Raw genomic sequence first — 14,639 nt, 5'->3', positions numbered from 1 at the left:
TCAGTGGGGCCTGGATGTGATGACTAGATGGATAGATCTAGGACAAGTCTGCTGCAAAATGTGAAGTCTAGTGCGGACCAAGATGAGAATGTGAATATGGAATGTGATATGAAATCTAGTGTGGATTATGATTTGCATGCACAGCACGACCTATGCGATTGTTAATCGTTGTCCAAAATGCAGTGGGGATGCTCATTGGTATGCTTGCATCGAGTCAGTGTCCACTGAATAGTTGTGCCATGTGGCTCTTGAGTAGCTGTGCTTTTCAGGCGTAATCGAGGTGATTACCTTTCTTTTAAGGGAAGAGGAGGCATGTCACAAAACGATGACCTGCAACGACTAGTCGACCGGAGGACCGGAGAAAAGCAGACCAAAGGCAGAACTAGGAAGCCCAAGTCAAAGTGCAGCAGCAGGATTTATGAGGAACAGGGTTAATTGGACTCTGCAGGTGATTGCTTTAAATAGGTTTTGCAGCTCCAGCCCACACCACCAGATAGTCTGGTCAGCGAAGCCACAATTCAAGAATTGGCGCAGATACGGACAATGCTGATGTGGTTGCAGCTGTTTTACCGTCTTGTTAGGTGACTTGCTGGTCTCACAATGCTCACTGTCAAAAAGAAGAATCCATTTAGAGCTCTAGCTGCCACCATAGCTTCCTTCCCCTAAGTCCTCAGCATGATAAGAGGGCAGCTTACCCATTCCAAGAGCTCTTTGCCAATGTGACTGTGCTTTTGCATGAATCCCGCTACTTGATTGATCAAGTGAGGAGACTACAATGGCGCTTTGTGGATTTCCGCAAAGCTTTGGACACAGTCCCACAAGACAAACTCTTCTAGTGCCTCCACATCCTCGGCATGCCATGAGAGATGATATGGGGCATGTACATGATCTATGAGTGGGTTACCAGCTGATTACCGTGTCCAAGCGGCACATGCGAGCCCATTGCTAGCAGTGTAGCACCGTCGATGTGAAACAAGGGGCCCAATCTTTATAGTGAGTAGGATTCTTTAGCCAGCTCTGGGCTTATCCTGGATTCATCTAGGTATATAGCTCCTCTAGGAGCAGCGTCGATGTGCCTTTCTTCACGCATGGGCGAGATGGTCAGTCCTTTTCAGTTGGGATCATGGCTACATCACATGGCATTCATAATGCACACCCCTACCCCTAGTGAGGTATTTTACACTCATCGTAAGACCACCTTGATGTTTACATAGCCTATACCTTGTTACCTTGCCTTTGTACTTCCTCTCTGGAAGATAGGCCATTGAGCATCTTTAGAGGTCTCTTATGAACATAGAAAACCCCCCCTCTCTTTAAAAAAGGGAAAAAACGGTGCCTACTCTCTCGGACAGTGTTTGGCCTTTTATTAATGAGATCATACAGTTTGCCCTTCGCATTGGGCTGAGGTTGTCGACTCTAGTGCGTAGTTGGTAGTTACTCTTCCCAACACTATTTGGCCTTTATATTGATGAGGTCGTACAATATGCCCTTCGCCCTGGGTTGAGGTCGTGGATTCATGTGTATTTGGGTCTTGAGAGCCACTTCCATGGGCACCAAGGTCGTCTCTCCATGGCAAGCGCAGCCGGGGATGTAACAAACTTGGACACCCCAAGTCAAGATTCTACCGCGACACAACAGAAATTCACTTCAAAACAGTTCACAAAGATGACATGGCCTGGCATAGTTCCGTGCCAAGAGGTATTGGCCCCAAAGATTGGTGCCTTTTTTGGTATTTCTTTTTATATTAATCAGTGTTCAAAGTACAAGAGTCGACATGCGCCCACTCTCAGACTCTGCGTCTAGATGCTCTGAGTAATGAGTGCCCAACCAACTTATTTATTGGTACAAGGGGTGCCCAAAAGCAAAGCCCCAAAATCTTTTAAAAAGCAATGTTCCCAAAAGCAATTGGTCTTCCAAAAGCTTCAAGCTTAAAAGCAATAATCCCCAAAAGCAACTGGCTCTAAAAACTGCCAAAAAGCAGCCAGTGCAATTCACGGAAATACTTACAATTCTACCACGTCAGCAGCTGTCAGCGCGTTCCATTGAATTGTCCGTACAGTCAGCCACGTCATCACTTTTGTCCGGTCACAGATGGTCATGCCACGTCATCAATTTGTCACAAGGGACATACTCACCAGAGGGTTTGTAACCTTGGCGATGCCAAGGCGTTGATATCATTAGGCACTTTAGGAGTCTTGTAGAAAGGCATTACTTATTGACAAACTAGTTGCACTTGCTATGATGCATGCACACCGGTTAAGAGCACCTTGGCAATTGGACTCACAAACTAGGCAAACACAGAATGAGAGACCACAGATTCTGATGCTTTTGCATATCACCGGCCACCAACCCTCACTTTCTTATAATGTAATTGAAATGTTTGTTGTGCCACCCATATTGATGGAGGTCCTTTTCAAGAGATGTTTGCCTTATTTAGAGGATGAGAGAGATAACACAGGGTGGAAAGCTTCGAGATAGCTAGCAAAAGCAGCAGAGAGTAGACCATGGTATGCAAAGGTCACGCCAAGGCTTAGTGCACGTAGGTTGGGTAGAGAGCAGCTATTACTCTTCCAGGATAACCTTGACTCGCTCTGATTTTAGAAACCCATTTTGTTTGCCAACCTGTTAAGGAATGGCATCTTCTGTCGGACTCCTCTAAAAATGCTATTTTCTTGGAGCCCTATGCAATAGCCACTTCTCATCATCAATCAATGGAGCTACTTACAAAGGAGAAGAAGATATTCGAATTAGAAAATGAGAAAATTAAGAAAGAAACCTGCAAGCTGGGAGACGAGTGTAAAACTTCCTTACTTCGCTGGAAAGGGCATGGACATTTCAAAGGCGCTTGCCTTCATCAGAGAATTTGATTTAGCCTTCAAGAGTCGTAACTTCTCTGAAGAGTCTATGCTTTATCAGGTATTTTGCTTCTTAAAGAAGTTGCTAGTAATCGGTATCTAAGCCATGTAACGAGGAACCCAAATCCTTAAACTTGGGAGGAATTTAAAGGGATGTTTACATCTCAATTTCTGCCTACGAACTTAAAGAAGGACGTATGACATACTGGGTTAAGCTGGATCAAAAAGAGGATAATGTGCCAGGGTGTATTGATCGCTTTTGGAATACATATCTCAAGGCTGTCCAAGTTATTCACAAGTTTGAAGGCGCCCTACATCCACTCTAGAAGCCTCTTATGCATGTCTCAAAAAAAGGACACTCTTGATTGATGTAGGGGTTTGAGGTAAGTCCATTCCTCGTTGGTCATGCACAAATCAAGAACGCAATGAAAAGCTCTACTTGCAGCTACTGGGTGTTTGCAAAAGAAACCGAACTTGAAAGTGATCAAAATGTTGATTACATGAATTTTGTAAAACCATTTAGTGATTGTTTTAGTGAAATTAATTCAGATGAGCTTCCACTTGAAAGATCAAAAGGATAACATAAAATAGATCTTAACTCAAGTGTCTCAACTTCCAACCAAGCTGCCTATCGTGTGAGTGCCTCACCACACGAAGAAATCATGAAGCAAGTAAATGAATTTTTGCAGAAAGGCATGGTGCGACCTAGCCATTCTCCTTATTGCACACCGGTCTTGCTTGTGCAAAAGGACGGCTTTTTTCGCATGTATGTGGATTAATGAGCCTTGAAGGATATCTTGGATACACTTAATGGAGCTTCAATTTTCAGCCGAATTGATTTGAAGAGTGGATACCATTAAGTGCACATTGCATCAGAAGACATCTCAAAGACAACATTTCACAGTACTTTTGGTTTGTATGAATTTTTGGTTATGACAATTGGTTTAACCAATGTACGAGCTACTTTCAACCGATTGATGGATCACATTTTTCAGCCTCATAGAAAGTTTTGTGGTACTTTCTTGAGATAAATAACAAACGTCTCTCTCTATCTCTTCTATTTGCATGCCCAAAATGTGTTCAATTGCTTCAAATCTTTCATGGAGAAGACTGAATTCAACGGCGTTTTAAGAGCATTGACTATACTCTTATGCTTGCCTGCAATCAACATATCATCCACATATGAAACTAGCACAATAAGTCTTTCATCATGAGCCTTTTTTGTGTACAATTTGTGATCCGAATGACTACTTTTAAATCCATGGTCGAGCATAACTTTTTGTATCACTGCCTTGGGGCTTGTTTCAGCCCATACAAGCTACGTTTTAGTCTGCATACGAAATGCTCTTTTCCCGGAATGACAAAACCTTCTGGATGTTCCATGTACAACTCCTCATCCAAGTCATTATGAAGAAAAGGAGTGTTTACATCCGTTTGATCCATCTCTAAATTAAGGAGATTAGCGAGAGCAAACAATACACGGAGGGTAGTCATCTTCACCACCGGTGAGAAGACTTCTTGGAAGTCTATACCTTCCTTCCGTTTATAAACCTTGGCAACCAACCGTGCTTTATACTTGGGCTTCCCGTTCACACATTTCTTTTTGTAAACCCATTTGTTAGGGGTAGCTTTCCTACTCTTAGGCAAAGGTACAAGCTTCCATGTCTCATTTGCATACAAAGAATTCATCTCGTTTTGCATAGCAAGCTTCCACTTACTCTTGTTTTTACACGATTGTACCTCTTTATATGTCATAAGCTCATTTTCATCTGTCATCAAAATGCAATTTAAAGATGGTTGAAACCTTTGTGGTTGCATTTTGACACGTGAAGATCTTCTTACCCAATGGTCCATATTTTGGGGCAATGGGCCTACATCCTGAGGATTGTGCACACCATCATTAGGTGGCTTTTCAACATTTCCTTGCTGTTGTAATCTATTTTCAGCATGTTCTTTGTCTTGTTCTATCCCATTCTCTGCATTTTTTGGCTGTCCATTATCTCTTGGTTGTAGCACAATGGGTTGATGCTCATTTTCAACATCAATAGTAAGAAGATCTTCAGCTAATGGCTGGCTGTTCATGCCGAAATTTGACCTTCTTTTTATCAAGATCACCTTGTGTAGCATTATTCAACAACTTTGCCTCATTAAACTCTACATCCCGACTGCGTACTATCTTCCTATTGTAACCAAATTCTATAACACATCTCTCCCTCATCTCCATATCCCATGAAGATGCCCATGCCCTTCATGGATTTCATGTCAAGTTTGGTCCGCAGTTTTACAGGTACATGCACAAAGGCATCAAAGACAAAGACAGGCAAATGGTCATATGAAGCAGGTTTGCCAGACCAAACCTCTTCAAGGATGCCATTCTTCTTTTTGCAAGAAATAAAGTATCTTGGTCACATCATTCGATCGGGTGTAAGGATGATAAGTCCTACCAACGTAAAAGTCGAATACCTCTTGGGAAAATACTTACCTCTTTTCGAGTTTGCATATAACAATACTATATATTTTGCTACAGGAAAAGCACCCTTTGAAGTGATCTATGGGCAACCACATCTATTACCTATTATGCAAACCAAAGAACAAAATTTGCAGCAGATAGATTTGTTGAAGATATGGATCAGATGCTTGCTCAAGTGCATCAAGCCATAGCGAAATTTCAAGCTAAGCAAAAGAAAGCTGCCGACAAACAAAGAGGGGAAGAAGATTACAAAGAAGGACAATGGGTATTTCTCAAATTTGAGAAGAAACGCTTAAAGAAACAAGGGTAGAGAGATCTAATTCATCAAACTCTCAAACATATATTATGGACGCTTCAACATTCAACAGATGATCAATGATGTAGCAGTTCGAATTGAATTGCCTCCTCATTGGAAAATTCACAACGCTTTTCATGTGAGTTTATTGAAGCCCTACCATGAAGAAGAACCACTCTCTCCTATCATGAAAGATCCACCTAAACTGCATGAAGAATCTATTGAAGTCTTGCAACGAGAATAGTTTGTCTTTCACAAAGAAAAGAAAGGACCAAAAGGCAAGATTATCACGAAATTCTTGGTAAAGCTTAAAAATTATTCAGCCCTTGATGCCAAATGGATGGATATTGATGATTCGAAAGATTATCTAGAAGTACTAAATCTCTATCTGGTAGTCTTTCGATTGAGGACAATTGAAATTTTAGGAGAGAGGTATGTCATCAACTTTTATGTACAAATCAAAGAAATTTATCAAAGATTTACATATTTTGTCTTTCCAATTGAAAGATTACATACCTAGACATGTACTCTTGTGTCTACGGAACCATGATTGAGTAGACATATTTCTATCCCTAAGTGGGGAAGTATACAAGGCCACACTCTTGAAAAACATGGAGGACTATATCCTCTTACCTTTTTGGGAAGTGAGATATAGATGGATACAAGTGTGTGGATTGATGGAATCTATTTAAGGAGCGCGTGCGCACACACAGAGAGTGAAACATGAATGATGACTTGCATTGAGTACTATCGTGTATTCTACTTGAAAAGAGCTTTTATTTGATACCCATATTGATATTGCTTTTTGTTAATAGTTTGCTAAAGAAGGAAGGTTCTAAAAGCTTCTAGAAGATTCTAGGAGGAGGCCTTTGATTTCAAAGAAGGCCCTAGATTTCAAAGGAGGCCACTTCACTTTCCCTTCACTTGAAGACCATTCCACTTCTCGTCACCCCAAGAAGCCTCTACACCATTGCCTTTTACATGCTACTTCTCCTTCCCTTTGTGTTACTTTTCTCTTCCATAAGCCCTACATGCTATCTCTCTCTCTCATTCAAGCTTATGTGACGAATGAAGGCATTGAAGGAGGTGTTGGCGAAAGTTATTGCATGAAGCACAACGCACGGTGATTGCAAGCTGAATTTTCAACCTTTACACTTGCAATTTTTGAAAGGAATAAATAATTTCTATAAAGGGGCCCGATTTGCAGTATGTCACTCTCAATCTTCTATATTATCTAATCTATCTCAGTTTCAAGGTGCAATGGAGTACCTTAATGTATTATGTTGAAGCAATATAAAGAAGTACCGAAAGGGGGCGCTAAGGTTTGGGTCTAGTGCTCTCTTGGGATGGAGCTGTGCCACTCCGCGTCTCGTGTGTCGTGCAACTCTTTCATTCAGTTGTTTTGAAGTGCTTAAAGATGCTATCTAGGCACGCCCTGAACCATGGTGAAGAAAGGTCTTGGGTGCCAAAGTCGCAAGAAATCCTCGCGGCACTCCCACATGCGGTGGTAGCTACCTTGGAGTCTCTCAAACTGACCCCTGAATGTATGGATTAGCTCCAGTTAAATGTCACGAACGGTCTCTGTCGATGGGATAGGTCGAGCCTCGAAGATGCGAAAGCAACGGGCCCACCAGATGAACCGGAGTGTTAGGCTGCAAATGAGCTCTTAACACCCCTCTCTATCATTGCACCACTTGTGGGGGATGAGCTTTGTGGTAGACTGGAGAGTAGGCCGACCCCCCTCAATCACTATTATCTTGTTGATGGAAGCCATCTCAAATAGAAGCGTTAAGCTCGTGAGTGTGGACTAGGTTGCAACACCCCAAGTGTACTTGCTGGTTGTGGATAGTGCCGCCATCAGCCGAAGAATCCGAAGCCAAACGTGTTGTGCCATGGGATAGTCCCACAGACAGTGACACTGAGTCTCCAATGGGTGGCCACAGACTGCACATGCTATCGAGAAGCCGCTGTGTGCCAACCAAATACAAATGCAGTAGCTCTATACGCAACTAGCCACTGAGACATTGTAACTCTCCTCGGTTGCCTGTTGTTTCACAGACGCTCTCAGAACCGTGCCAAGAACTCGGCTATGGGATCCTCTTGCTAGTGAAGTGCTACAACACGTCGAGCCTCGCTTGGTGCTCTACTAGTATATGGCGCCCCAAACGAGTTGTGTACTGGAAGAAAGGGGTCTCTTGGTGATTTACTGAAGAGAAAAGATCTCGCCAAAACCACTCTCTTGGGTCCCACTGCACTTGGACCAAAGGGCAGCTCTACCAAGCCCAAAGCCGCCAATGTCTTGACTCGAGATCTGCCAAGTCGGTGTCTATGACAAAAGTCCTTCCATTGAAAACGACACTTTGTAACCTTTGGTGCCCCTACTGAGACTCTGTGAAGACGACCCTGTCACAAGACGGGCACCACGTGCCAATAGAAAAGAACAGACTAAACCGACTTTTAGCACTTCAATAACAACTGAACTGAAAGAGAGAGACGACACGCGACACAGAGTGGCGGAATTCCATCCCAGAGAGTATTGGCCCCAAACCTTGGCACCCCTTTCGGTATTTCTTTATATTGCATCAACACAGTACAAGCTGGTACTTCAGGCTCTGCATCTTCTCCAAGAAGCATGCCAGAGAATGAGCCCTAACCTCATATTTAAAGGCCCTAGGCCCCAAAAGCAGTTTACAGTAAAAAGCTTTCAAACTCAAAAGCTTTTGGTCCAAAAGCAAAGCCAAAAAGCTGCCAGCGTAATTTATGGAAATCCGTACAGCCTGCCACGTCATCATGCCAACGCAATTTTCGGAAATCTACCACGTCATCAGTTTTTCCTATGTGTGTGGGTCCTGCTTCATTTTAATCCTTTATGTCACTTGGGGCCCCATCGGACGGGGTCCCCATAAGTTGGTAGGACTTCTTCTTCTGTTACTTGTTCTTCTTAGGGTTTAGGCCCCTCAGCCAACATCTGCAAGTTGCTTTGACACGTCAGCAGTTTGTTACAACCCTTTCTCTGAACCTCAAAAACATGCAGGGTGCTTGTAAGAAATGCGGAATATCAAGGAGAGTAGAGAGAGAGATGATGCAAAGTAGATTAGTGGCAAATCAAAAATTTAGATTAGCACTATTACAAAGTGATGGCGTCATCCACCCATGTGCTCTCAAGGTAGAGCTTAGATGGCAATTCGGACAACTAGAGCAATTAGGAAGACAATGAGCTAGCAATCCTTCAATAAGGATGTGTGTGTGCACGTCTAGTGTGCACCTCTAGTGTGCACCTCTAGTGTCTAATGGCTCATAGAGAAGGCCTCCTTATATAGATGTAAGGGAGCCTCTAAACGCCCATGTGTAGCCATCCTTGTGTATCCAAGCCCAAGTAGAACTTGGCCATTGTGTAATGGCTCATAGAGAAGGCCTCCTTATATAGATGTAAGGGAGCCTCTAAACGCCCATGTGTAGCCATACTTGTGTAGCCAAGCCCAAGTAGAACTCGGCCATGCGTCCATGTGTGGCCGCCCTTGTGTAACCAAGTCGAAGGACTCTCCCATGCGTCCATGTGTAGCTGCTCTTGGGTAGACAAGTCCCCCTAGAACCTGGCCACTGACTGTTGAAATCTAGCCACCGGCGAAAGACAATCGGCTGCCTGCCATAGGCGATTGATTTACTAGCCACCGGTTGGCCATTTTCCATTACCTTCTGGGCTTAGTGGGTCCAAGGTATTCTCGCCATGAATTTGCTCCATACCATCCACGATTACAAATAAAGATCTCATCAGCGTGCAAGTTGGAATCCACCAAATATATGTGCACTAATGGCTTCTCCTCATATGGGGCCTTACAAACTGTGCAACATACATTTTGGTGGCAAAATTGATAGATGGGCATTGCAAGTATATAACACTCCTGACTTTGAGCAAGCCCTAACTATAATAAGGACCTCCAATCGCGCAAAAGCCTACATCCAACTAGGAGCTACTATCTCAAGAGGGGTATGTCACTCAGTAGGCATAGCCTCAGTAATATCCTGACACATGCTTACCTCCCTCATGCTTTATAGCTGGATGCTTTGAATCATCTTGGTAAGGCCTAAAAACTGTAGCCAGTCTCCAAAAGTACGGGCGTGACCCTTTGTCATGGGACCCCAAGAAACATGAGGCGTGCTACTAACCAAGTGGACTCGTTGTGTATGGACCATGGGGTTTCAAACAAGAGGCTGCCTCAAGTGCTCCTCAATGCATGTTAGCACGAATCCGGTGTATTCTAACCGAACACTGAGCATAAAGCGTTCCCCTCTTCCCCCTGCCAAGTGTGCTTGACTGTGTGCACATCTGTAGAGAGCTGACAATCCTCTGATCCAAGCATATGAAAACCTCATCCTGCGGAAAGTGCTCTCAAGGAAGTCCTAGTCAACTTTGTTGTATGCCTTTTAAAAATTCAAAGAGTCACACAAGATCCTCCCCTTGGAGATGTGCGAGGGCAGACGCCTCCCAAAAGGTGAAGATGTTGTGAAGAATACTGCGCTCCTTGACAAAACCTGTTTGGGTCTCATGTATGATGCTCTTGAATAGCGGCTCAATTCTCAAACTTGGAGCCTTTGCTAAGATTTTGTAGGCTGAGTTGAGAATGGTGATGGGCCGCCATTGCCAAATCTCATCCATGGAGCCTCTCTCCTTGGGGATAAAGTATATCAGACACTCACTCATGCTGTTAGGCATCTCTCCAGTGTACTGAATGTGCTGGTACGCATTACAAAGATCCGGGCCAAGCAGCTCCCAGTACTCTAAGAAGAAGATGGAAGTCAAACCATCCTCCCCTGGGCAGCTACCCTAGGGGAGTGCCCTGAGGGCCTCGTGGAACTCTTCTAGCTGGATAGACATCTCTAGTTTCTGACGCATCTTCTTGGTAACTAGGCAAGGCATCTGTGCCCAAACCTACTCTCTGCATGCATCCTGGCACTCTTACTAAGGCTCAGTTGAAAGCAACTCAGGATAAAAGTCAGTAGCCACTGCACCCATATCCTCAGACTCTGTAGCAACTGACTCATTAGGTCAGCTCACCTGACAAACATTGGTGCACGTATGGCGAGGACCCATAGTCCCAAAGAACTTACTAGTAACTTTGTCTCCCACCTGAGTCCACTGAGATGCCTGATGATGAAAGGCAAACTCATGACGCAGCTCCTCAATGGTCATCAGCTTCTGTGAAGCCTACTACATGTGTTCCTGCAACCAAGGACTATCTCGGTGGCGATCCTACATCTGCTGTAGGGAAGCAATGCCCCATTGGAGACCCTTCTCCTCCTCCTCGGCTGCAGCCAAGCGAGCCGTAGACTCTTGGAGGAAGAAACGTGGAAGTGGAGAGCAAGGGAGTACCTTATTGTACTAAGTTGAAGCAATATAAAGGAGTACCAAAAGGGGCGCCAGGGTTTGGGGCTTGCTATCAAGCTCTGCAATTCTCCCTTGCTCTATTGCAGTGTAAACTGGAGCTCTCTTTTCCAATCGGCTCCTTGTTTGCAGTCTCCAAGCTTGGGATTCTATGCCGATGCTCTGATACCAACTGTTAAGCCAATTGCTTCCCTAATTGACATAGCTAGGAGAACGAGGTAGCAGAAAAGAGATAAGAGGAGAAGAGATAAGACTAGTGTACACACAAAAAGTGGGATACTATCAGGTCTTCATGAGCCTTTTGAATAGGCTTTACAATGATAAGGTTCACACTCATTTTTGCCGCTCAAAATTGGGTTTATCCCCAACACTATATCTCTACCTCTTCTCTCGGACTCTCTGTAAGGTAACCAAAAGGAATCGTCAATAACGGAAGGAAAGCACTGAGGATTCTGGAAGTGGGAATTCTCGATTCTACCTATGCTCTCAATTCTGCTCCATCTGACACCTAGACCCCTCCTCTGGATTTCCACATTCGATTTTTTTGTTCAATAATAATATTAAGATTTTTTACCCAAAATGGTCCTCTCACTTATTGTCAGTAATCTTTAATGGTTGCAAATATATATACATCCACGAAAAATTTCAAGATACTTTGTGTATTCTTCTTTTTTCCCATATCGTAATGTTCTTTTCGATTCTGACAACTATGTCGATTACAATAGGCGTTGGTGACATTCCTGGGATCGATATGGCTCTCAGTGTGCCATGTTTGTGTTATTGAGTAGTGGCAACTGTGTTTTTGGTTTTACTTAAATGAAATTCCTGCATGTCTTTTGGTCAGCTTGTAGAACTGTCACTGATAATAAGTAAAGTTTTTTGCATCATGCCAGAATTGAACATTGGGAATCTTTTTCAAATCAGGTCAGAGGTATTCTTGCTCAGTTGGGATATGAGAAGCTGGATGATATAATTGGCAGAATAGAGCTGCTTAAGCCAAGGGATGTTTCTGTGCTAAAGACTCAACATCTCGATCTCAAATTTCTTCTTACTGTAAGTTGAAACGACTTCACAGAACTGATTTGAGGAAAGAGAGATTCTAGCAATTTTTTGTGGTGTTAATGACATCGCGACTGGTTGCTTGGATTTCTCCAGAGTGTTGGATTACCCAAATGGAGTAGCACAAAGATAAGGAAACAAGAAGTTCACAAAAATGGACCAGTGCTTGATGATGTTTTGCTTGCAGATCCAGAGGTGAGATTTAATGAAAACGTATAGTGTATGTGTACGCTTTGAAGTGCTATTCAAATTTGACGGTTTGTTTTATTATGAACAGATCGCAGATGCAATTGCCGAGGAGAAATTTGTACAGAAGACTGTTCGGATTTTTAATGTGGATAGAGCAGTTTGTGGAAGAGTGGCAGGGACAATAGCAAAGAAGTATGGGGACACGGGATTTGCGGGACAGCTTGACATTAAGTGAGGCTTGCTCCTTGATCACAAATTATTCACCCAACTTATGCTGTTGGAGGTAATAACTTTGCCTGGGTGGTTTCAGGTTCGTTGGAAGTGCTGGACAATCTTTTGGATGCTTCCTCACACCTGGCATGAATATAAGACTCGTTGGAGAAGCCAATGACTATGTTGGCAAGGTATTATCCCATTGTATCTGGCTTCTTTATCAGGCACGGTTATACTTCATTCAACCTTGAGAACTTTTGTAGGGAATGGCTGGAGGAGAGATTGTGATAGTCCCACCTGAGAATGTGGGATTCTGCCCAGAAGAAAGCACCATTGTAGGCAATACTTGTCTCTATGGAGCTACTGGTGGGCAAGTGTTTGTAAAAGGGAAGGCTGGGGAGCGTTTTGCTGTCCGCAATTCATTGGCAGAAGCAGTTGTCGAGGGGACTGGAGATCATTGTTGTGAATACATGACTGGTGGCTGTATCGTGGTTCTGGGCAAGTATGTTATCTGTATGGAATACCATTCTATCAACTACTTTTGTCGCGTATGAAATACCTTTCTATCAACTACTTGTGTTTCTGCAAATGCTAATTAGCTGCTGCCTAAATTCCAGGGTTGGGAGAAATGTCGCTGCGGGCATGACAGGAGGTTTGGCATATCTTATGGATGAAGATAACTCTCTATTGCCAAAGGTTACCTTGTGCTCTAGTCTCTGGGTGACATCAATGTCCGTTGTAGATCTGAAAGGGCGTATCTAATCTTTTTTATTGTATTTGTTTCAGGTGAACAAGGAGATTGTCAGAATGCAACGAGTAACTGCTCCAGTGGGACAACAACAACTGAAGAGTCTCATACAAGCTCATTTGGTAATGTATCTCTAGTGCAGGTATTCCTTCCTTTGACAGAGAGTTCCTCTTCTTTGAGGCTGAAGTTGTTTTGATTGATACCCAGGACAAAACTGGCAGTGCTAAGGCTCAGGAAGTCTTGAAGAGCTGGGACAAGTTCTTGCCACTCTTTTGGCAACTTGTTCCTCCAAGTGAGGAAGATACCCCCGAGGCAAGTGCTAGCTACGGAGACCAGCAGTTGCAAGAAGTGGCAACTTTGTCTACCTGATGGCAGGAAGGAATGAATGGTGCAAGCACGTCACATCAGAACAGCCACATCAGAGAGTTAAGCGATTTTTATTGACCAGAGCCATGTAGTCAAGTGCAGGGCTTTATCCAATGGGAGGCATGGCTCCAGAGGAGGAAAATCAGTTAGGGAGCAGCATTTGTCCCGCCATTATATGTGGTGTATGGGAGTGAGAGGAAGAGCATACCAAAAACGGTGCTTTAGCTGCAGGGTCTGTCCATGAATACCAGCTACTCCACCTCCCCACCTCGTAAAATAGCTGGCATTGTTTGAGCATGAAGCAGAGTGATGACTAGCATTTTAGTGTGTTCATCTTCTGGCTTAGTAGATCGTCACTATTTGTGTGATCTCCCATCTGGTTTACTGATAAAGCATAGCAGGCGTGGAGATGCTTGTATTTATAAGCTCTCCATTTATCAGAAGCCCATAAGCAAGATCTTCATTTGAGTTGTACAGTCCCATTTGTAAAGTTCCCATCTGCTATCAAATGTAGGATTTTCCTTGCCACCATTGTGCATGTTCCTTGTACAAGATGTACAAAATTTTTCGTTTTTTGGGTGTTTTTTGTCTTCTCTCTTATGTTGAGTGTGTATTACACCTTTGTCCCGCAGTTCAGTTCTACTCATTTTTCCCTAGAAAGTTGCCCCCCCCCCCCCCCCCCCCCCCCCCCCCCCCCCGCCAAAAAATAAAATAAAAATACTTTTCCTTATTTAAGTTCCACCTGGCTCTGGATGTAGGGTTGAGTATCGCTAAAGTCAAGCAAGTGTTGCAATGGGCTTTAAAGTCCTTGCGAGGGAAAGCCTTTGTGAAGCAGTTTACCATGTTGACACATGATTGCAAATACGGAAGTTGTCGTCACTTGCTCAGAGTTTTCTAATGTAATTATATGGCAAATCTAATTGATATTTGTAAGCATGGAACTCTTTTATGTTTCAGGCTCACTACAATTGTTATCGGAAGCAAAGATTGTAGCTGAGATTTCCCAAGTCAACCACAAGGCGTGAGAGAAGAACATCTGTGAGTGCTTTGTCTGTGTAGCA

The 14,639-nt window shown here is 43.5% G+C and overlaps 1 protein-coding gene across 1 annotated transcript in view; it reads left to right on the top strand.

Annotated features, from left to right (window-relative positions):
- LOC147419893 (ferredoxin-dependent glutamate synthase, chloroplastic-like) overlaps positions 1-14,151 on the top strand; it is a 71,152-nt gene extending 57,001 nt beyond the window's left edge. The window contains 8 exon segments of the mRNA XM_086506360.1: positions 11,928-12,056; positions 12,159-12,257; positions 12,340-12,482; positions 12,562-12,655; positions 12,728-12,966; positions 13,082-13,160; positions 13,251-13,334; positions 13,420-14,151. Coding sequence (XP_086362486.1) covers positions 11,928-12,056; positions 12,159-12,257; positions 12,340-12,482; positions 12,562-12,655; positions 12,728-12,966; positions 13,082-13,160; positions 13,251-13,334; positions 13,420-13,581 — 1,029 coding nt within the window. The 3' untranslated portion in view covers positions 13,582-14,151.
- Positions 14,152-14,639: the final 488 nt, after the last annotated feature.

Source organism: Adiantum capillus-veneris, chromosome 29 (genome assembly GCF_014529385.1).
Source record: "Adiantum capillus-veneris isolate H3 chromosome 29, ASM1452938v2, whole genome shotgun sequence".
Lineage (NCBI taxonomy): Eukaryota > Viridiplantae > Streptophyta > Polypodiopsida > Polypodiales > Pteridaceae > Adiantum > Adiantum capillus-veneris.
Note: the sequence above shows the minus strand (reverse complement) of the source record. Positions and strands in the feature narration are given on the sequence as shown.